At 39.6% G+C, this 22,375-nt stretch overlaps 2 protein-coding genes across 3 annotated transcripts in view; both read right to left on the reverse strand.

The window, feature by feature from the left end:
- rerglb (RERG/RAS-like b) overlaps window positions 1-2,182 on the reverse strand; it is a 13,523-nt gene extending 11,341 nt beyond the window's left edge. Inside the window, exon 1 of one of the 2 annotated variants that reach the window (XM_015021341.1) lies at window positions 1,821-2,182. In XM_015021341.1, the coding sequence (XP_014876827.1) occupies window positions 1,821-1,872 (52 nt within the window). In that variant the 5' untranslated portion in view covers window positions 1,873-2,182. The remainder of the gene's footprint in view (window positions 1-1,820) is intronic. The other variant, XM_015021342.1, reaches the window with a different exon arrangement.
- A 9,836-nt stretch (window positions 2,183-12,018) lies between these two features.
- LOC106939071 (transcription intermediary factor 1-alpha) lies at window positions 12,019-22,362 on the reverse strand. The gene is made up of 10 exons (XM_015021352.1): window positions 22,181-22,362; window positions 20,662-20,843; window positions 20,193-20,473; window positions 19,931-20,055; window positions 16,248-16,413; window positions 15,082-15,647; window positions 13,752-13,860; window positions 13,536-13,610; window positions 12,874-13,026; window positions 12,019-12,709 (listed from the first exon to the last, which is right to left on the reverse strand). The coding sequence occupies exons 3-10, from the start codon at window positions 20,343-20,345 to the stop codon at window positions 12,527-12,529; spliced, it is 1,530 nt and encodes a 509-aa protein (XP_014876838.1). The 5' UTR covers window positions 20,346-20,473; window positions 20,662-20,843; window positions 22,181-22,362; the 3' UTR covers window positions 12,019-12,526.
- Between the last annotated feature and the right edge of the window lie 13 nt (window positions 22,363-22,375).

A 22,375-nucleotide genomic window follows, 5' to 3' on the forward strand; every position in this document is an offset into this window, starting at 1 on the left:
GGCACAAACAAACCAGATACTCCACTGTTAGCATAGCTCTTCTCGGCATTTACCTACTTTTTTCAACCAAAACAAAATCACACCGACAAATTTTTGAACCGAAAACAAGACCTGTTTGTCTTCTGTTTTAGTAATATATATATATATACAAATAAAAACTTTTGTTTTCATACTGGGAGAAAGAGCACACACTAAACTCAACTGTGGCTAGCTAGTAGCTAGCTCGTGCTAGCTATAGCTGTTTAGCAGCCACCAGCTCCACAGTCTGAAGTCATTTCAGGTTTTTGCCACTTCCAGTCGTCCATTACAGAAATGAAACTCATCAAATCTCTTCTCTGTTCTCACTGTTGGACAAATATTTGTGTCATCAAGCTCCAAACCCCCTAGTGGCCAGTTTGGTCGTTACTTATCAACTCTCAGTTGATGAGAGTTTGTCCTGTGGAAACTAATGTTTGTACAGTACAAACTAATGTTGTAGTTTGTAATTGAGGTTGAAGTGAGGGGTAGGATTAAGAGTTATCGCACAGAAAAGTAAAATAATCTAAGACCTGGAATAAGCCTCTGGGAGCGGGGCCAGCTGCTGGATGCTTTCCTTCCACTTCTCTCTGATTAAAATTGGAATGATTTCATTTTGCAAAAATATATATATTTTGGTCTCCACTGCATGTGAAGTTTGAACTCTGGCAAATCGAAACCTTCCACATGGACCTGGGTCAAAATGTGATTCATGCTAGTTGATGAATCTACACAAACTGGGCAAAAATTCCTCTTTTACTTTTTTTTTTATAATTACGTCAGTGAAAATAAAGACCTCCCCAGGTATGCCAAGAATCCAGAAAAACAAAGTGCTACTGTTTTGTTAGCTTGCAAAAGAATCCTAATTATTAGACTATTATTATTAATAATGACATGAAGAAGAGCATGAAGAATATTTGTTCTTTGAAAATAGTAAATAACTTTGTGTTACAAGAGAAATTTCAATGACTTAATTAAATTCCAAATACAAAATTTTCTTAGTACCTTCATTCTTATTTTTAATTTATTTTCATTGCTGTTATATTACAACCACCCTCAAAAGTTTGAAATGAGAAAACATACAGCAAGAGCAAAATGCTTCGCGGAGTTAAACAAAATGAGCAAAATGAACGAAGCAAAAACTATAAAATATATTCATCTTATCAGATCTGAACAGTTGATTTAATAAGAAATCACATTACTGTCAGGTCTAAGGTGTAAGTGGGGGAAAAAAAAGTAATTATGTAAGAATAAAAAGATGTTCTTGAAAACGGCTAAAAAGATTTAAAAAAAAACTCTGAATAAATGTCATGTTTGGATTTAATTTGATCAGTAGAACAGATTTGTTTCGCTTTAAAATCAAAAGTACAGGCAGCAATGGTGTCAAGTACGATGAGTCATTAGTGATTAATTAATTGATCACTAATTAGCTGAAATTTCCAGCAGCATCTCTCAGACAAACACAGCAAATGTTTTCCTGAAGACAGAATGGGCGTCTAATGTACATTCTGTTGCTGCTCGTGTTGTTTTTTTCCCTGCATTTTGAAAATATTATATTTATAAGTAAAGCAGAAAAAATAATCCAGTTACCAAAAAAGTTCTATTTTATTTTGCTCCATCTCAGGAATATGTAGAAGAATCTGGTTTATTACACAGAAATCACAAGAGTTACAATTAGTTCTCGTCTAAAATGATTTATTTACATTGATACATTTTTCACTGATTTCTATAACTCTGCCTTAAAAGCAAAAAAACTAAGTAAATATGAATCTTTCCCTGTTATCAGAGTAGTTTTTGTGGCCCACCTGACTTGCCGGCCCCCTGGCTTCCCAGCAGGGCCAGCTTAACGTCGTTCATGGTCGTCGTGGCGTCGGGTCCTCTGCTGGTTGTCCGTTTGCAGCTCCGTGTGGCGTCTGGGACTCAGGTCCAGGTCCGTGCATTATATACTCCTGACACTCCAGACAGGATGGTGAAGGTACAGCACTGTGGCCCCCACCTCCTCCCACCTCCCCACTTCAAAGAGCGGTTTCACTTTTTAAAGCCGGAGGGAGAGAAGAGAGATGGCGAAACAATCCCCCTCCCTCCTTTTGTCTTCCAGGAGCTCTACAGTACGTTTCTCTCTCTCTCTTCTCTCGTGTCTGTTATCCCTTTCTGTTATCCTACTGCTCTCCCTCTCCCCTCACTGCCCCTCACTCTGTTTTCATTTCCATCTTCCTTTCCCCCCTTGCTTTATTTCTTATATCTTTTCTGTCTCTGTCCCCTCCCACACAGGGGTCATTCAAAGGTCAAAAATGACTAAACCTATTTTGCTGATCCTGCCCTTAACAGTGTAACTGTAGACTCACTGCCATCTGTGGGCCTTTCTGTTATTCTTCATACACCGACGATAACGAAGCTCATTTCCTCCTGGGAGATTTGGAGCCGATCGTTGTTCGAGACCACATCGTGAATTATTCCACGTCGGCGATTAAAACAAATGTATTCGTTTTAATAAACGAGGTCTTCATGAGAGAACCGTACACAGCCAACAACAAGCTCTTTATTCTGGCCATTAGTGTGGTCACACACTGCTGTGGGATGGCACCCCAGGCTTCAACCAGTGCAACTCAATCGATGTGGTTGACAGGTTTCCACAAGTGTTCAACAGAGTTGAAGTCAAGACTGCATGAAGACCATTCCACCTTGGTGGATGTAGTTCAGCTAGTTAAGAGTGAAACATCAGCAAAACTTTGTCGCTATCGCGCTAAAGTCGAGAAAAACAAAAACCTCAATTGCACAAATGCGGTTTTTCCATTAAGTAAAAAACTTAACTAAAACCACACGTGAATAAGTTTGTTTAGGCAATAAGTTGTTTAAAAAAAACACTTCCTGTTATCATCTTTGTCGTCTTTACCAGTAGTAACATTCGTTTGTTGATAAAGTGATTTGTGATGTGAAAAAAGAGTTTACGTTGCAGTTTTGCGAAACATGCCAATTTTGATATGGCCGAAAAATTACCTCATTCCAGCGGAGAAACGTTTTATCATCAAAAAACGTGATTTTTTTTCCACACTGCCGTGTTTCCACCAAGCAAATTTATTTCCGTGATTCCAATTTGCACAATTTTAAGATCAATTAAAAAACATGAGATTGCGATGAGTGCAATCCCACATATATGTTCTTACAAACATGAGCGTTTCAATAATAAAGCATCGATGTTGCAAAGAACTTGGTCTGACACAAATTTTCAGTTTTGTGACGCACAAAAAAGTTTAAAAGAAAAACCTGTTAGATAAATATTGAAGCTTTCTTTTTCTAAATAATATTTAGTTAAATAAAACCTTCTTACCTGTTTGGATTTTTGATATTTCTGCATAAAGCTCATTTTGTGTCAGATGTTCCTTATTCTCACTAAAACATAAATTTTTTTAATAGCTTTTTCATGTTACAACCACAACCTTAAGTGTTTTTTATTAGAATTTTTATGTTTTAGATCGACAAGTAAGCGAGAAATTTTGTAGAATCAAAATGAGACAGGGGTTTTTATATTTTTAGGATATTAATATCCTAAGAGTGATATGCTTTTATATTCAGTCTCCATGAGTTAACTCCTCATAGAACCATATTTCACTGCAGGTCCAGCTGCATGTCTTTACCAGCTTCACCCATTAAGGATTGTATTTTTTGGCAGGTGCTTTGTAAAATAGCTAAAGTTCAATCAGAATGGTAGGAAAACATCTGTGAACTGAGATTTTCTAAACTTTGATCGTCGATTATTCTTAGCTTTGGCTGTGCAGTGAATCCGGAAAGCATTCACAGCGCTTAACTTTTTCCACATTTCATACTACGTCTTTATTCCAAGTTATACTAAAGGAATCTCTATCCTAAAAATTTGACACGCAGATGCCGTGCTATGATGATGTGGACAAAAGTGCAAATGTGTTAAAAATAGGCAAATTTCCCTGAATTACCGCTGCTTCTAATTTGCAGTTGCGGGCTCAGTAGTCCGAAGTGTCGCGTACGTTTCGTTTACCTCGGACATCAGAACATGGAGGTGGGTTTGACGTTCCATTTCGCTGTGTTCCCATCAAGATTTTTTTTATGCACATTTTGAAGTATTGTGATAGAAAAGGTCGATGGAAATGGTAAAATTAGAAAAAACCTTACAAATTTTGCAAAGGAAAGGTTTTGCGTTAGCGTGAGGTGGTTTTTGAAATTTTCTGAAAAAGTTGATGCGCAAAAGAGGAAACAGAGACACGTTCGCCAAATAAGTTCTGACTTAGCAAACTTTCCCATCCACTGGTGGGTTTGTACCTCAGATTAGTTTCAAACCCCCAGATGGAAACATGCCTAATTCGCATTTTCTTTTGTGCAACATTTTATAAATTTGTATCACAACTGGACGGAAACATGGTGATTGTGGAAAAAGTTCAAGAGTTCAGACAAATGTTGTTGTGGGTGATATAATACATGAAATTCATGGTCATTCTTTCCTAAACTAAAGCACCATAATGAATAGTAAAGCAATAAGGTTAAGAGTTTTGAGTCCAAAACACGGTGAGGGTCAGCCAGAGAGACCCATCAGTCACACTCTGGGCATCAAAAGGAATCAGTTAAGACAAGCAATCCGTCTCTTTCAACAAGCAATGTCGTAATTAGTGTACAGAGTGTTTGTTTTGCTGGCCAGCAGAGCCAAAAGTTGAGTGAGTGATGGGTTCTAAAACATTTCTGCCTCTCCTGAGGTTCTTCTGATTTGTCCAGTTGATTTTTGGGTCCATCTTCAAAGTGTCTGTATTTGGTTCTGCTTTGTGTTTTCAGCATTTCCCAACAATAGTAACACAGCAGCCCTGCTGTCAGTGGACTGTACAGTGTATTTACACATCTACTTAGAAATTCAGTCAGTTTTGACGTAAAGGTTTCTTCCTAATTCTGCTACTGCGAAGAACAAGACCCAGTGCCGTTTCTTGTTTTTTTTTTTTTGTCTCCAGGATCAAGAATTTGAACTTTTGAAAGTGTTAACACATGAGCCACAGCAGAGAACTGAAAGCAACCTGACCACATTGTGTGAGTCCAAATCCATTTGTATGACACGGCATGCAGATCGGATCCGCTTTTGAAATGTTTACCAAACTGTCCTCTTTCCATTCGGTGATGTTTACATATCATATACCCTGAAAATCCTTCTTGTTTGAGACAAAAATAATTGGTTCCAGAGAACCTTTGGTTCTGTGTACTCAGATGTGGACAGAACTCACAAACACACCACTTCAGGTTCTGTGAGCCGCTCATCAGAACAAAGGAGCAACAGAGAGATTAATATTTTAAATAGTGAAAGCATGTTGGACTCAACATGCTTTCATCGTCGTCGTGACAACGGCAACAAACATGAATTCCCAACATGATCAACAAAGATAACCAGAGCAAATACAAAAATCCCATTTACTAAGCGAAACCCCAGCAGTGAACACACTTACACTAAAGCGCTAATAGTGGAGCTAATTAGCACTTTAGCTAACCTTTGAAACATTTAGCCGCTTAGCTTCCTCTGAAATAATTTAAAGCTCTTATATGCTTAACTGTATCATAAGCTTTCAGTTGAATCAAGTGCGACATTTGTGCTGAAGTTTTGGTTACTGACCTCAAGTAGTCAGGTGTTTATAGTTCTGCTATGGTTTTACAGTGGGTGAAGAGTTTGTACCCAGAATGCATCGCTGTAGGACAGTTTAAAATCTACTGACGGCCTGCAGTGGTCAATTAACCTAAGTTAGTAACAGAGTTGGCGATATTCTTTATTACAAAACTGAAGCCATTAGAGAAGGCTCTGTTTAAATTAATCTTCTTCAAGAAATTTCCTGAAGAGCAACTGTACCGTCAATAAATTTGATTCTGTTGAGGGCAAAATACTGTGTTGTAATACATGTTGTGCTATTGACACATGGTGGATGTAAACATGGTTGGCTTTAGCGCTTTAGGATTAGTTTTTGCTAACTAACATGTTGGTACAGTATTTCATAGTCAGCATAACTACTGGCTACTATCCAAACCCACCTGACCATAACTGAAAAAGTCCCTATATCCTGGAAAACTACGAATGAATTTCACTGACCAGAAACCAAGGCCTATTTACCAGACTTCTAGAAACACTTAAATAGAACCTGTCTGACAAGTATGTTTCTAGATCTAATAAAGCAACATAATTTCCCAATCTATCACAAACGAGGTCATTGATATCTATCAGTGTGGAAAAGATTACAAAGCCTTCTAAGGCTTCAGAGTCCAGTGAACTATAGTGGAAGCCATTGTTCAAAAACTGAGAAAACATGAAGCCGTAGTGAACCATCCAGGGAGAGGATGGCCAACCAAAATTACTCCAAGAGCCAAACAATGACTTATTCTTCTGGAGAAGTCTTTGACATCTGATCAGAAACACATGGGCCCATCTGACTTCTGGCAAAAAGTATCTTGATGATGCCCAAGACTTTTGGAAAAATATTCAGTGCATTGATGACACAAACAGTTGATACATTTAAGCTCGATCATACTTGGGTTGAGCACGGTGATCACAATGTCAAAATAATTGGTAACTGGCTTAAACAAACCCTAAAAGAGTCTTAAATGAAATACACTTGAGGAGTTTAGTCTGTCTAAAACAAACTCTGGTTAGTTTCACTGCTTGTTGCAGTTTATTTTTGTCGACATGAACAAAGCAATCGTACCACGGTCCGGACCAAAACAACCTTTTGCCAGTGGTCTCGGTAAGTTAACTCCAGAGCGCTTTGGCTATAGCGTCAATTTAATCAGACTTCAATCCAGCACTGCTAGGGTGCTAGCTTGAGCCATCCCCACAGCCAGGCATGCAATGCGTTGTGGGATGCAGCAGAGTAAACAAACGAAGAAAGATAGACTTCTTTTCCGTAAAATCTTAGTCACATGCAACTTTCAAGAAACCCTCTTCAAGTAATTTAGTATACTTCCCAGATAAACTTTGTTTAAACAGTGGGAAAGTAGCAATAGTATGATTAAATTCTCAAAGTTTCCTACTGACTCAGAACACTACAGCTGCTTCTTGTATTCAGACCTTCTTCTGGCCATTCTGAACGTTCTCAGGTTGTTTGTAGTGGCAGGTTTTGGTTTGCTTGGCATTTTCTGTGTGAAGAAAAACCAAACCACTAGAAAAAGTTACAAGTTAACAAACTCAACAACTGATCCAGACCAAAGTATATGAACTATAGATGTGAAAACACCTTAAGAAATGGGGTCTGTAGTATGTGACTGTTACTAAAAATACTCCCACAAATTTGTTGAAACTGACACCATGTTGTGTCAGTATAATATGAGACAGATGATCTTCTCTGTCTTCTCCCAGTGCTAGGTATATACAACAAATAAGAGCCAGGAGAAGGTGGGTTTTAGCGCTGTCAATCAGGTTCATGTATGCACCGCTCACCTTTCCTCCTTGCTCTGAGAGTCAGGAATGCTAAGGGTAGTTAGCATGGCCCCTGGTGACGCCGGTTAAACAGTTTTTCTGTAGCGTTAAGTTGTTTCTACGCCATCAGCACCTTAAGCAACATGTAGACAAGCATGACTGACAGTATTAAAATCCGCCTCCTGGCTCTGATTGGCTGTTTTTGACCATAGCGCTGCATTTCGTCAAACAGCAATAGCAGCTCAGAGAGGAGGCAGAGGAGCTCCATCTTTTCACAGATTATCTTTCTCACATTACACTGTCACAACATGGTGACACTTTTAACAAATATGTAAAAAAAAAAAAATTAAAAATACATACTGCAGCTTTAATGATTAAGAAAGAAAATGAGCAAAAAGCTGAAGGAATCTGTGAGGGGCCTCATTCTTTTTCACTGCAGTGAAGTCTGATAAATCAGCTGCGTGTACGTTTGGTCAGCGAGAGACTCAACATACTGAGAAAAAAAAGGGGAAAACATTTCCTCTCATGACTGCTCCACGTTGTCAGAGGGCATTCCTGCTGGGATTGCGCTAGAATCTTATTTCCTTCCCTTACTTGGAAGCCGGCGGGTCGTGCCATCCGCCGTGCGGTTTGATCGGTCGGTAAAGTAGAAGCCAATCTGTCCTGAGCTGATCAACACGAGGCCGCAGAGCCGCAATCACATGGGACACCATCATGTGCTCACACAGGAACACACTGGAAACACACACACACACACACACACACACACAATTTCATCACATCTACATCAGAAAGCTGCCACGGAACGGCAGCGTCGTCAGTACAAAATGTGGCGTGTGTGCCAAGAAGTTTTTTTTTTGTTTTGTTTCTGGAAAGCTTCTGTTTATTCTGTGAAGTCGGATTATGTCCGATGTATGGAAAGCTGTATTGGATATAAATTGTGGCTTTTAGTCTAATAACATCTAAAAGCTAAACATTCGCCGCATGTGGCTGCTGTCAGACAGGCTGATCAAGGAAATTCATCAGCTGTAATAATTAGAGTAAATCTGACAGTTTTGTTTAGTTCTGGTTTACAAAAAAAAAAAAGATTATCAGACCTTCTATAATGGAGCTCAATTGTAGTTTATCCTCACATATAAGCTGTTGAACAAAAAGCTGATGTAAATATAAATAGATATATGGGAGAAAGAGGAAATGGAGGCCACTGCATTCTTCTCTGCTACCCAGTAGAAATGGCTTCTATTTTTATTTCACACAGGATTTAGTCCCTTAGCAGACATTTTACCAGATCTCGTCCTTATCTCTATTTATCTTCCACTAAATGTTATCATCATTCATAATTTGCAGACTCTTGTACTATCCAAAAGGAAAACTAACAGTGAAAACGTTTTACTGCTGGAAATGTTTTGTGATTTTATTTTTCACTCTGTGGTCTTCAATCACGAGTATTTGCTTTAAAGATTTTACGTACTGTTGGTTGTTATGACAGTTTAATAGTACTTTTATGATTGAAATGGCATTTACTGTGGACTTCTATTTACAACATGATACAACTATTACCACCATGATGTGTTTAGTTTGAAGAGGGACTGCGAGCCTGAGCTGAACATAATGTCAGACGGGATAAACCGCAACTCTCACTGGTTTATTTGTTGGTGGCGGTTTGGTTTGTTCCTTCACAGTAATGTGAATAAAGCGAAGCAAAGAACATTGTTTCCCTGTCGGGCCAATAAATACATAGAAATAAACGAGTAAAACGCTCGACAGGCAAAGACTGATAAACATCACAGACATGCAGTGAAATTACACAGCAGGGTTTTGATTGTGGAAGGTATTTCTTTTTTTAATGAGCAGGCTTTCAAGTCTCTGGATTCCCAACTACCACAGCTGAAGGGAGGAGTGGAAATAAACATAATGAGAGGCAATTCATCTGTTTCTCTAAAGATAAACACTGAGAATAAAAAAAAGACCCGTTCATTTTGACTCGACTTGATGAAAAATGCGGTCTTCGTTTTGTTAAAAAAGGAACAACAACGGCGGCTTCAGATGGCAGCTATTGATCATCCTGATATCAGCGTCACTCAGAGGGACTTTGGAGTTTCACGTTGTCGTTCTCATGAAGCCCCTTCGAGACTGACCCTCAACTTCTTTTACTGGTTTAGTAAGAAAAAAAGAAATCCTAAATGTTCACATAAAGATCTTGAAAGGGGAGTGCAGACCCTGTAGTTACCCAACCAGAGTTTTATGACTCCTTGGTCTGCTTCTTCGTGAAATAACATCTTCTTCCTCCAGCTTTTCCTCTAAATTCAAGCAGTACAAAAGAAGCAAAAGGAGGAATGAAACACTGAGAGGGATGTTCGTTTGAAGAGCCAGGGGAGGCAAGCTAAAGCCTAATCTGAGCAAAGATGAGCTAACAGCTATCTTGGCTGATCAAAAAGAAGCCAGACTCGACCCTTTTTCTACTAACTTCAGCCAGAAATGCATTGAGTATCTGACAGGCTTTCACATTTACAGTCAAAAGTAGTCTACTCAATCCCTCTGGTATTTTTACTTTTTTTTCTTTTCTTGTGGGGTGATTTTTTTTTCCATCAAAATCATGTTTTGTGGTTCTACTTCAGAAATATTTTCAAGGAATTTTGCAAAAAACATGTTTTCCTCACGAAACCCGGTCCAAAGTCTACATATAGAAGAAAGATGAAGAGAAAGAAGTAGGTCGCCATATCAATCACAGAACTTCACATCAAGTGAGGCCCCAGAGTAATAAAAGTAGAAAATACTGCCACCTGCAGGTTGGAGTTAGCAGTCTCTCAAGCCCAGGAAAGTTAGCAATACACTCACTATTATGCATTCATACGGAAAAAAAAAATGCGGGGATCTGTTGATTTTGCATACATTTCCATAATGGCGGAATCGCAAAAACAACAACAACAACAAAAAAAGAACAGATGACCTGTCCAACAGAATGTCCAACAAAATATCTTCTAACTTCCATTAGCAATGTGAGGAGTCCTTGGTAATATTCGTCCAATCCAACTAGGATAATGGCTTAACGGTTCGTAACATATCATTCAAATGAACAGCTGCGAAGTTCTGGAGATTTTAGTTCTTTTAAGTCTGATTCTGTTCCGGATTAGCCGTTAGCTTCAGCCTCCAGGATTAGCTACCAGGTTTGAACTGCTTATTACCTTTAAAGAACTTTAAAGCGTTTTGAACAACCCCTGTAACTACTCCACACAAGCGATCTCTTACAGCTTAAAACATCTAAAACTGAGAAAAAAGCTGAAACATCTTGTTAAAAAAAAAAAAGCCGTATCTCTCTAACTGGCCGGATTTGTCTTGTTTTGACAAAGAGGATGTAATAAACCATCAGCTCTGCTTTCCAGTGTCCAAGGGAGACGTGGTCTATATACTTGGCAGGCCCAAGATTTAGTGAGTCAAGTGTTTTTAATGCAATATCTTACCGAGAGTGGAAGGGAGGAAATGAGTCTAAATGTCCACAAATCACACAGAGAACTGCAACAAATCTTAGCCAGCGGCTTTTAAAAGAGCAATGGATCTTGCAGTGTTTCTAAAATGATGCTTCTGTGACATGAATCAGGAATACGGCTGGATTAATCATAGCTAATGGACGGTTGGGGAACTTTTTGTTTTAAACATATAAAGAACTAGAGACGGTCTTATCAGAGGAGCCATTCCTCTCTGCAGCTGGAGGTATGTCTGATTTTTTTCCTCTTATTTTCGTGCATTAGTGATTCAAACCGACAGAACAAAGGCGGCGCGCTTTGATGTCCTTAAATGAAACATCTGCACAATAGAACGCTGAAAGGTGGTGGTGTTGGCTGGGGGAGGGGAGGCTGCAGCCAAAGAGGAACAAGGAAGGCCGACATGTGACTGAGGTTTAATGGACTGAATAAAGTGGGTTAAAGCATTAAAACGTCTCCGTAATAACATCTCATGGTCAGTTTCCGCCACTTCATCTGAACATTAACCACAGGAGTGCTGGCCTTCAGGAGCCTGCCAGACTTTCACTTCATTCAAACACACAATGTTTACAAGGGGAGGGTGGTGTGGTGGGGGAAGGAGGGCAGAGTGGGTTTCATTAGTGCTTCCAATGGATTTTTTTTCTTCCCCTATTTGAAAGTCTTTTTATGATGCTCATGGAGTCCAAGTGCTGCAGCTCTAAACACGATGCAGTATAGGAGGGGAAAAAAGGAGTCTTTTGAAAGCAGAGTGAAAGTAACTCTGTCCGCATGATATGGGATAAATTAGCCAAAGACGCATCTTTTGGTTCTTTGTGTGTGGTGATTTACACTGAGCAGCATCTAAGCTAAATGTCCTGAAATAAAAACACTTGCGGATATGATTTGGATTCATAAATCTGAAAGCTGCAGTCGGGGCGCTAATGGAAGCATGGCACACAGAGCAGAACAAGAATCACAGGAGAAGAAACGGACCGGCTCTCGCATGGGGAGGATGACTATGCGGCGCCAATGTAGCATGAAGAGCAGTTTGCTTCCTGCTCATTGTGTCACATTTCAGTCCAAGATGTGTTAGAGGATTTTATGGGATAAAACACAAAGTAGATAAAAATCTGGTTCTGGCATTTGCATTTAGTCTCCATTGCTCTGACACCACTTTTTCAGGCTGAGGACATCTTAGCCCATTTAACAATCATGGACGACCGAACCTGAAATTGCCCCCACAATAACTCAACATTTTAATATTTACAGCCTGAAATGGAAATATTAATATCACTGTCATTGATACAGATCAATGACAGAACCAAGAACAAGTGTCAACAATAACAGAGAAGCACGGCGTTGGTCAAGACTGGACAAACAGCTGATTGAACCAATTTTGTTGAAAAGTCTAAAGGACGGATTTATCCCCCAAAGTAGAAAAATATAGTTCATTTGTAACATAAACTGATCTTCCTGTTAAGCAGAGAAGACAGTCTACTACATTTTCTTGTAAAAGTATAAATAACAGCTAACAAATGAGTGAGTCCAGTCCAAACACAGAGAGGCCCATCTTTAGCTAGGTTGCTGTTCAAGCTTGCCGACATATGTTAGAAAACTAAATGAAAACAGAAGACAAGTAGATAGTCTATAGGTAGAATTTCCTTCCACTGAAGACATGTCTCCTCTTCCTGCTGAGCCACCGGTTGCGAGCTTTGTTCATCCTGTCCTGGCTGGCCGACGGGAACGTCCGCTCTGGGAAAACCTCCTGCAGACTGCTGAGGAAAAACACCTCCAGGGTTCGGCCGGCCTGGGCCACCTCCGAGTCTGGCTGCCCGGGACGAAACGGAGGAACGGTTAAAACCTGGAGACTCGCTTTCAGAATCTGGGTTGTGTAAACAGACTTTAACTCGAAGGAAAAGGGAACCAGCTTGTTGTTGTTATAACAAGCTGGGTCCCAGTTAGGAAACTACATTGTCCTAACTGTGAACTTACATAATTGAAAGTAGCGCAGTTCTTGAACATCAGCAAGATGTCGTCAACAAACTGCTCCGCTGTGAAGTAATGCAAAGTGTTGAATTTGTCCAGTTTCCTTCGGATCACTGACAGGTCAATGGGCCTCTTGATGATCTGGTAGTAGTTTCGAGCCTGGGGGACATTGTCAGGAATTAGAGTAGGAAGGAGACAAGTGTGTCTGCTTGGTTATAAATTGGGGGTTAAACTTTTTTTTTTATTTTTTTATGTTGAACAAAAATAAAGCACACTCTACATAAAACCAATAATACAGTAGCTTGTAGAGACACCTTTAGCAATAACGGTGTTTCATGAATGAATGTTTCCTTGGTGAAGCCCCGATTCTCGGCCCCCCAAAAACCACCGAAATCACACTTTTAAAACACATTTCACAAATCCCAACCTGAGTTTCAAAGGATCTGTAGTCAAAATGATGTTTTCAGTCCAGAATTACCAAAAAACACCTTGAAGGTAACCCTGAACCAGAGATTTCAGATTCTTTATCACTGCGTAGATATCACACGGAGCACTGCGTCCAATCACACTTGTGATGGTTCGTCTTAGTGGGGTACGTTTTTCCCCAGGTGGTTTCTAAAAGGCATTAAAAGTTGTGGAGGAATTTCATGTGATTGTGTTGAACTGACCAGCGGACTGACGGGATCGTGGAATGGAACGCTGAGGGGGTGACAGTACAGCATGAGAGACAGCTTCTCACACCTCTGCAAGAAAAACACAGCACAGGAAGAGAGAGGAACACTGTTGGCAACTGGGATTTGAAGAAGTAGTGGAAGCAAATTTGAGAATTCGTAATTCTCCTTTAATTTCAGCACTCAGACAGCTGATTGTGTATTAAAACTTACTCTCTGGTCCTGGTCGGACAGTGTGTAAGGCACTCTGACCGCCCCACAGGGGTGTGTGTTCTCCACCGGGTCCTTGTCAGTTCTACACAGCGTACACACCCAGTCTCCTCTGTCGATTTAAGACCAGGACATGGGAATGAAAACGTTGGAGAAAAAACCCCCAATGAAAATCAAATGTTTTTTTAAGTTATTACAAACTTTCTCTTCCAACTGTGGTCACTTTTGTAAGTTTTAGTAAAATCCCTAAGATCTCTTGAGGAAATCTTAAAAACTTCACTTCATTCTGAAAACAACATATCAGTACACAGCAAATACTGAATATTTTTCATTTTTTGGTCATGTAATCACATCACGATTAATATGGATTTCTCATCCGCTTTGGGATATTGTAGCGATTAGCTGAAATACCTTAAAGCAACGGGGCATTTCTGTATCTGCACCATCAGTTTGAGTCCCAGTGTGCTGGTGGAGTTGGCCCCAGTTCTGTCATTAGCTTAGCAGAGCATGTAGGTGGTAGTTTGGGTGGGTGTGGGTAAGGGAGAGGATGAATGAATGCCTTATGACAGAGTGTATGACTGCTAGTTTATCACAAGTTATGTATCGGTGTTAGTTTTGAACATGGCTATCTATTTTCTATCTAATCTTCATTTTAGCTAACTTTTTAGCTAGTTAGCTAGCCCCCTGGTTCTACCTAACTTTTAACTGGATAGCTAGCTACCCAAATAACACTTAGCTGATCTCACCGACACTCTGAACCCCCTGTGTTATGTGACTCGAAGCCTGGGGACCAAATCCTGCGCAACATTATTATTTTTTCTGTGCCCCTCCAGATTATAGGGATACAAAAATAGAGCTTTCAAGAAAACAGTTGTGTACTTGTAATTTTTATTTCATCAATCAAATCAAAGTAGCTTTGTCTGTATACAGCCAAATGACATAAATGTGAAAAGATGTTCAATGTTATTTAATTTTAGGAACTTATCGAAAAGAGACAGCTGTTTTTTTTTATGTGTTTTATCAGTATAGTTTGCTAGACTCTGCCCTTTGAGGACATTAGCAATGTTGACATGGCCCAAAATGAAAATGGATTTGGCAACCCTACGTTTTTTTGTTGAAGAAGTCCTTTTAGTTGCAGCAAGAGAAGTTGTGTGACCTCATGTGCTGCACAGCCGTTGTAAAATAAATCAGGGTAGCGTGGTGTGAAGGATACCTAAATGAAACACTAATCTCACCTACTGAAAGATCTAGACATGTTGTGGTTATGTCCTGAGGTTTGCTACAGCTGATCGAATCTGAAGTGTGAACTTTGACATGTTCACACGGTACTTACACTGGGAAGCTAATGAGAGAAGGTACATGACAATCCAGGTGGTAGACTTTCGGGCAGCGGTCACAGCACAGCAGCTCTCCGCCGTTCATACAAACGGCACAAAAATCTTCACTCTCCTCCGTCTGTTCAGTCCCCGCTCCGGATTCTGACTCCAGTTTGGTCAAGCAACAGAGGTCGGTGCTTCCGTCGTCACTGAGCTCTGTTACAAATACGTCGGCTTCACATTTAACATCAGGGTCGTCCTCCAGCTGCAGGCACAGGTCCCGGTTCGCCTCTGCCTCCGGGTCCAGTTCCATCACCACGGCCTGCTTCGCATCTGGGTCCAAGTAGAAGGTTTCCGTTTCGCTTCTCCCATCATCCGACCCGGAATCCAGAAGGATGTAAGGCTGATCCGGGTTGGATTCACAGTCAAACCCCGAGTCTTGCTCTGGTTCTCCGTATGGTGAACCTTCGGGACAGTACGGTTCAGTCCAGCATGCGGACATGGTTTCTACCTGACACTCATCAGACTTGGGCGGGCCTTCGTTGACTCCCAAGATGTCTTCTTGAGTTGGACTGAACCCATTCTGTCAGCAGATGGTATAGAAAACAGAATTAAGCAAACAAAATGCATACTTATCTACAACGGCAGATTAGGGCAATTGTAGATATAAACAAAAAGGAGAACATTTCCACTGAAAAACTCCTAAATTTTCTAAAAAAATAAAAACAAGAAAGTTTCTGAGCTCCAAAAGTCAAAAATATGCAATAAACAACTCGACAGATTAATCTCAAAATGCCAGTTTTCTAGCAAGATTCTGAAGGATACCTAAATGAAGCAAATTTCCGACTTTTCAAGCCACAGAAATGTCCTTGTTTTTTCTCAAAGAAATTTCTGAGATTAATCTAAAAATTTCAGTTTTTTTCTTACATATTTTTGACTTTTCATATTTCAGTTTCTTTTAGAAATTTTCTGAGATAAATCTAAAAACAATGTAGTCTTTTTCTGGTAAATTTTCAACTTCTCAAGCTCAGAAATGCTGTTGTTTTTTTCTAGCAAATTTCTTGGACTAATCTCAAAACGTCAAGGCTCTTTGGTGGAGATTTACTTTCTATCTCCAATGGCCCTAAATACATCGTCACACTTATCTTTGTCTCATACAAATAAAATATGTAAACTTGCGGACCTGTTGAGGACAGTTTAGAGAAACTACATCTGCTTGAAGAGGCAGTCGGACCAGAGACACCACAGGCTGCAGAGATGATGACGACAAACGCTGGAAGTTCAGGCGCTCCAGACTTACAACAGCAATGGCGGAATTACCCAGAATCCTCTGGGCTTCTGGATGAATCCTGCGAAGATAATCCGAGGCAACGTGAGTCGATCAACTCAGCAAAGTCAGCGAGTTATTTTCAGAAAGTTACAGGGTGACTGAATGCCTTTCCTGATCAGTAAATAAAAAGGCTTTAAGCCAGTTAAAGTTAGCTATAGAAAGAGATAAATATATGAAAAATATGGGAAAAGAATGAGCTAAGTGATTTATTCTGGCTAAAAATAAAACGTACATTTACCAAGGTTCTTAAACTTTTCAGCTTGGTTTTCTACACATACAGCTGAATGTTTGGAAACTATCTTAAAGAAAGAACCCAGGCTGTCCACTGTGATGGTTTTTCCCCTGAAGACCAGTTTATTCACAAGGGCATACCACAAGGTTCTGCATTAGGCCCCTGGCTATCTTGCATATTTGTTTTATTTGAGTATTTGCATATATTTTATTGTATGTCTATGTTTGCTGATGTTTTTCTCTCTGTATGTTGCCAGTCTAGGCCAGGTCTCTTGGTCTAATAAAAGGTTGTTATCATTATTGTTATTTGTATTACTGTTTTATTACACTGCATGTTTCGAAAGCCATGTGAGGATATATATATGTCCATCCATGATCCATCCACATGCTACTGCGATAGTCAGAAAATGTGTTGAACTTAAAAGCTCTCTGGCTCCATCTGCTGTCTGTCTTTATGTAGTGCAGCTTGTGTCAACCTCAAATTATTTGATGCAAAACTGCATCCAGTGTGCAAACTCAAACAGTGCTGTGTGAGTGGATATCTACTCAACCCCTTTTATTCTGATACCCCTGAATAAACCCAGCGAACCTCTCACTTTCAGGGGTCACCAAAGTCGTCAAAGGGTTTGTTGGATAAGATGAGCAAACAGACAGCATCATGAAGACAGAGACACACAGCAGACAGATTAATCTACCGTCCAAAAATGACAAATAGCTTAGCACAAAACATTTATATTAGGGATGCTCGATATTATCGGCATGGTATCGGTATCAGCCGATATTGGCGCTAAAATTTTACATCGGCCATTCTATCAAAATAACTCACGAATATAAAAGGCGTTGATTTTATATGACAAACCAGTGAGAATGATGCCTGAAGCACAATGTCATCAGAAACTAAGTATTAATGCACTTTTCATTTGTTGCTTGATTGAGTTTAGTTTAGTGAAGATTTGCAAATTTGCACTGTTTGAGTATCATTGTCTTAGAGAGCAGATGTTATGAATAAATCTGACATTAAACATAATGCAAGTTGAAAGTATTGCATCATTTTCAGCCTCGTTTTTAGCATTTGCATTTGGCAGCAGACTAAACTGACAAAGATAATGCAGTATTTTAAATTCTCAGTAAAATAAGCCATATAGTTTATAGTAGGTAGGTGTAGGAAAAAAATATCAGTATTGATATTGGTTATCGACCAAATTAGTTTTTAGTATATCAGCATGTCAGATATTGACCATCCCTAATTTATATTGTATATTGAAATATATGAAGATACACTTAAACGTCAGTGTAAGACATAAGAAACAAATACTCACAGTAAATAATTCATATATACATTAGAACAAGGTATAGTACTTCCAGTGACAATATCTTCTAAGTCTTCACTTGACCTCCAAATAGCTCAACAATAGAAAATAAAAAGCTATAATAACATAACATAACTATAGCACAGCTTGGGTACAAACCAGATGTCTCTCTTTAACATAAACCATAGGTGAGGGTCTTGTGTCTCATTCATTATTGGTTAGCATGAAGATTAATCTCAACATTTCATTTATTTATTTATTTATTGCTTAAATTTACTCGTCCCCAACCTTTTTATTACCGCGGACCGGTCAAGACTTGGAAATTTTGCTGCGGCCCGGGGGAGTGACGGGGGCTGAGAACCGTCAGATAAGGCTTCTGCCTTATCTGGTGTTCCCGCTAAATCCTGAATATATCTAATTTGGGTTGTCTTGACCAGATCATCGCAGCCTGTGGGGTTTTCCCTGACTGGAAACAAGAATACAACCTGCTGAATGTAACAGGAAGCCAATCAGAAAGCGCAGTGACGTAAGAACAGAGGGGAATCCCAAACAGCTGACATATCGCACAACTGTGAGTCCGGTGGATATCGGAGATGATATGTGGAAATGTTTATTATTTTATGTAAAGGTCGTTATATATGTTTATTCAGTTAAAAATGTTAACTATGAAAAAACATATTCACCTCCAAATCATAGTGCAGCAAATAGAGCGGCTGCTCCCGTCGTCTTTTATCCACCGCCTTTTCTTTTTATTACTCTTTTATCTCTTAAAATGAGTCCACAAACTATCACTATTGCTTCTACATCGTCATCCGTGTTTGGTCATTCTAATTTCCCCTATGCTATGTTGGAGGTTTTGTGGATTTTCTTCTGGAATCGCGATGTTTGTGACTGGAATCGGTTTGTGTGGTGTGTATATTCTGCCTTGTGGCTGGAGACACGAACTGATCGAACCTGTTGTTCTTTTATCAGCTCTGTGATCACAGAGGTTTGGAAAATCGGCCGACAATTCTTAAATCTTGCCGTCTAAACCAGACTTAAGACTCACAAGCTCTACTCATCTCGTCTCGACCATTGCCCAAACGCTGTCTGACTCTGGTCGCTATGGTAACGTTTACATATCCCTTCAAAATAAGATACAGATGCGCCACAAAAACAAACATTTTACTTTCGTGAAAATTTTAACTCACGATAATGACTAATGGGAGCCCTGAGCTTGTTTCTCTGCAACGAGACGGTCCCATCTGGGAGTGATGAGAGACAATAACACCCGAAGTGTTGCTTATTTCCACAGCCTGCTTGGTCTCTACGTGGCGAAGCAGTTTGAAGCTTCATTGCCTCATTAGCAGCCGGTCGCCGCATGTTACACAGAGCGGCTTGTAATGTGGGACTCACCTACCGGTCCGGGATAAATCCATTCTCCTGTCTCTTCTCTGGGCCTTTTCCCCTTTGCAAAGAAACTTTCTAAAGACATCTGATCTGTTTCTTACTCATTTTGCTGCTTGTGGGCTCAGTGTTGGCGCGCAAGTAACCAAGAGAATCCGGTTAAAGGATTTTCAAAATAAAAGATCCTCCAGACTCAAATAATACATAAAACGGAAATATTTAATTATTTCTTGCGCGGCCCGGTACCAATTGGGGTAGTGGGCAGTGGGGTTGGGGACCACTGCCCTAACCCTTAGTACCTCTTTCTGTTTTGTTGTTTTCTTTCTACCGAATAATCTAATTCAATGGGAGAAATCCCAAATGGAGCAGTGAACAGAGATTAGAATCAAGCAGAATTGTGTGGAAAGGTAATAGTCAGACTAGGGTTGAATACAAATTTCTCTTGCAAAGCATTTTGAGAAAACATCATCCTTTTTTTGTGGTTCCATCTGACAATTTTGTACTAATTGTGTTGGTCCGTCTCTTAAAACTCCACTCACGAGAGCACAGTAATTATCTCAAATCTCAAACTATTCCTTTAAACATAGTCATAGCAACAAGGCTGCTTACCTCATCGTCTTCAGTAAATCTTTGACACTTTTGTCAGCCTGAGTTTCCAGTTTCCCAGAAGAAGATGCTCGATTTCTTTCTGTCCTGGACCAGTTTTCCAACTGGCCCAATCCAGAAATGGTGAACTACATGTAAAAAGAAGGGGGGAAAAAAACTTTGTGTCAAAATAATATCTATATTTATGTTCTGTTTACATGACTGACTCGTCTCACACGTATTAGCTTGGTCAGTCTTTAATAAAAACAGAGTACGTGTGCGTTACATTTTCCACCGCTGGGCCCGGATCCTCTGCCGCTGTTGCCAGAAGCGGACCCGTCTCTGGTGTCGGCGGCTCTCTGCACCCGACTCCCCGTGGCAACGGGGCGGCTCTCCTCTGGGGAAAGTTGCCATGGCCTCTCTTTGTCAGGGCTGCCATCGCCCGGAGATCAGGGCCTCTTGTGGGCGAACAAACAGGACAGGAGACGCACAGAAGCCACTGCCGGTTTGAAATCCTCTGTGAGCTCCGTGTTCGACAGAGCAAAAAAATAAAAAATAAACACAAAACTGCAGAAAACACGATGGGGAAAAAAATCTGTCAAACTAACATTTCAGGTGATTTTTCTCTAAAAACTTTCCACCCAAAAGAAAAAAAAATTGAAACCATACAACAAAAGGCACCAGGTATGAAACAGATACTGAAAACAATCTTATGTATTAAAAAAACACTAGATCAAAACTTGATTAAACTTCACCTGAGTGTGAAATAAACAAATCCAAACCAAGATGTCAGCTTCAGATATCCAGGAGAAGACGAGTGAATCTACAGCCACAGAGGAGAGGGATGGACCTGTTCCATGTGCGCAGTGTCAGGGGAGAGATGTGTGATCTGATTGGTGGAGAGCGGACTGAGCCTCAGCCCCCTGATAATTCAGCTCTGTTCACCAGAAGTCACAACAGGTGAGGTGTTTCTTCAAACACATTTCAGGCTCTCAGATTTGGTTTCTTTTCTTCTGGTGTTTATAATTAGTTATGTAAAAAAAAAAAAAAAAAAAAACTTGGTTATGATTAGTTTAAAAAACGAAATTCACAAAAAAAAGTCTTGCTGTTCATGACAATGTTTATAGTTGGATTTTTAAACTTCTTAATGTTCCAGAGTGCTGCAATTCAGAAGGTGAAAAGAAGAAAACTTCATAGACTAGCTTCAGGTGGGTAGGATTTCTATCAGAGGAAGAGTTGTCAAAGAGCGAGAGCTTCACAAAGATCTGGAAACGGAAACAGTAAGGATTTCTTTTTTTTCCACAAAAGAAAAACAGGAAATGTGCTAAACTGCCTCTATTCACGCTCACTGCACAACACTCCACTGATGAAGAAAAAGAGTTTTGAAGCCTGCTTACAGTTTCCTGCAGAAGATTTGAACATGCCCATCAAAAACTGGGAGAGCTATACTCTCTGGATGTCTATACACACAACATGTTTGGAGGAGGAACAGGGATGGATTTACATGATTTACAAAATTTCTTTTAAGTCACATTTGATGCGTACAGCTTTATTGAAACAAGTCAAGGCAGCAAAGTTACTTGATAAAATGGCACATAATACTGCTCCTTCTAAAAATTTCTGTTAGCATGTTCAATGCTTGTTCACCATGTCATTACAGTTTTTTAAACATAATTTTATTTGTAGAGTAAGTTCTTTTCTGTGACATCATATGTTGAGTACACATTTTAACTACTGTATGTAGCAAAAATCAAAATGACATCATTTCCACTTTGTTTTGTGGTGTAAAATACTCCTCAGGCAGCCTTCAGCAACACCAGTGTGAGATTGAAATTAAGCATTCCTCCCATATGATTAGAAGGAAACAATTTTTTTAATCAAAATATTCCTTCCTGTGTCTGCTGATCTCACTTAGCAGTTTATGTTGCCCAGAATGATGTACCATCTGTTTCAGACAGACACAGCCTCATGTATGGCAATCCAGCTTTTTTTCTTTTTTTTTCTCAAAGCATCTCACCTACACACTGACATAGCTGAGACATAGCTTCTGTTTGAGACACCTCACATTTTGTACTTTTTTAAAAATTGTTTTTATGATAATAAATTGGTTTATTTATGCTAAAAAACGTTATATTTTCTGCTCATTGAATATTTCCTCCTACCGTTTTTTACAACTAACTTTCATAAAATGTCTGTTTCTACAAATTCCCACAGAATGCAATAAAAATAAAATATCACATTTGATGTGACTTTGTTTAAAATGGTTCATCTTACCACTCTGATGATGCTGAATTCCTCCTATGAGGCAAGCAGCTGCAGCTGATGTGGCAGTCTGCCGCTGAAAAACCATTTGAGGGTGATAATCTCATCTCCCTGTGCGTTATTTTAACCAATGAGAAGTTACACTCTGTAAAGGTGTAACGCAAACTTTGAATAACGGACCTTTTTTATGTAAATCAGCTCCAACTC

This window comes from Poecilia latipinna, unplaced genomic scaffold (assembly GCF_001443285.1).
Source record: "Poecilia latipinna isolate Pla-1442-1.1 unplaced genomic scaffold, P_latipinna-1.0 Scaffold2764, whole genome shotgun sequence".
Taxonomy (NCBI): Eukaryota; Metazoa; Chordata; class Actinopteri; order Cyprinodontiformes; family Poeciliidae; genus Poecilia; species Poecilia latipinna.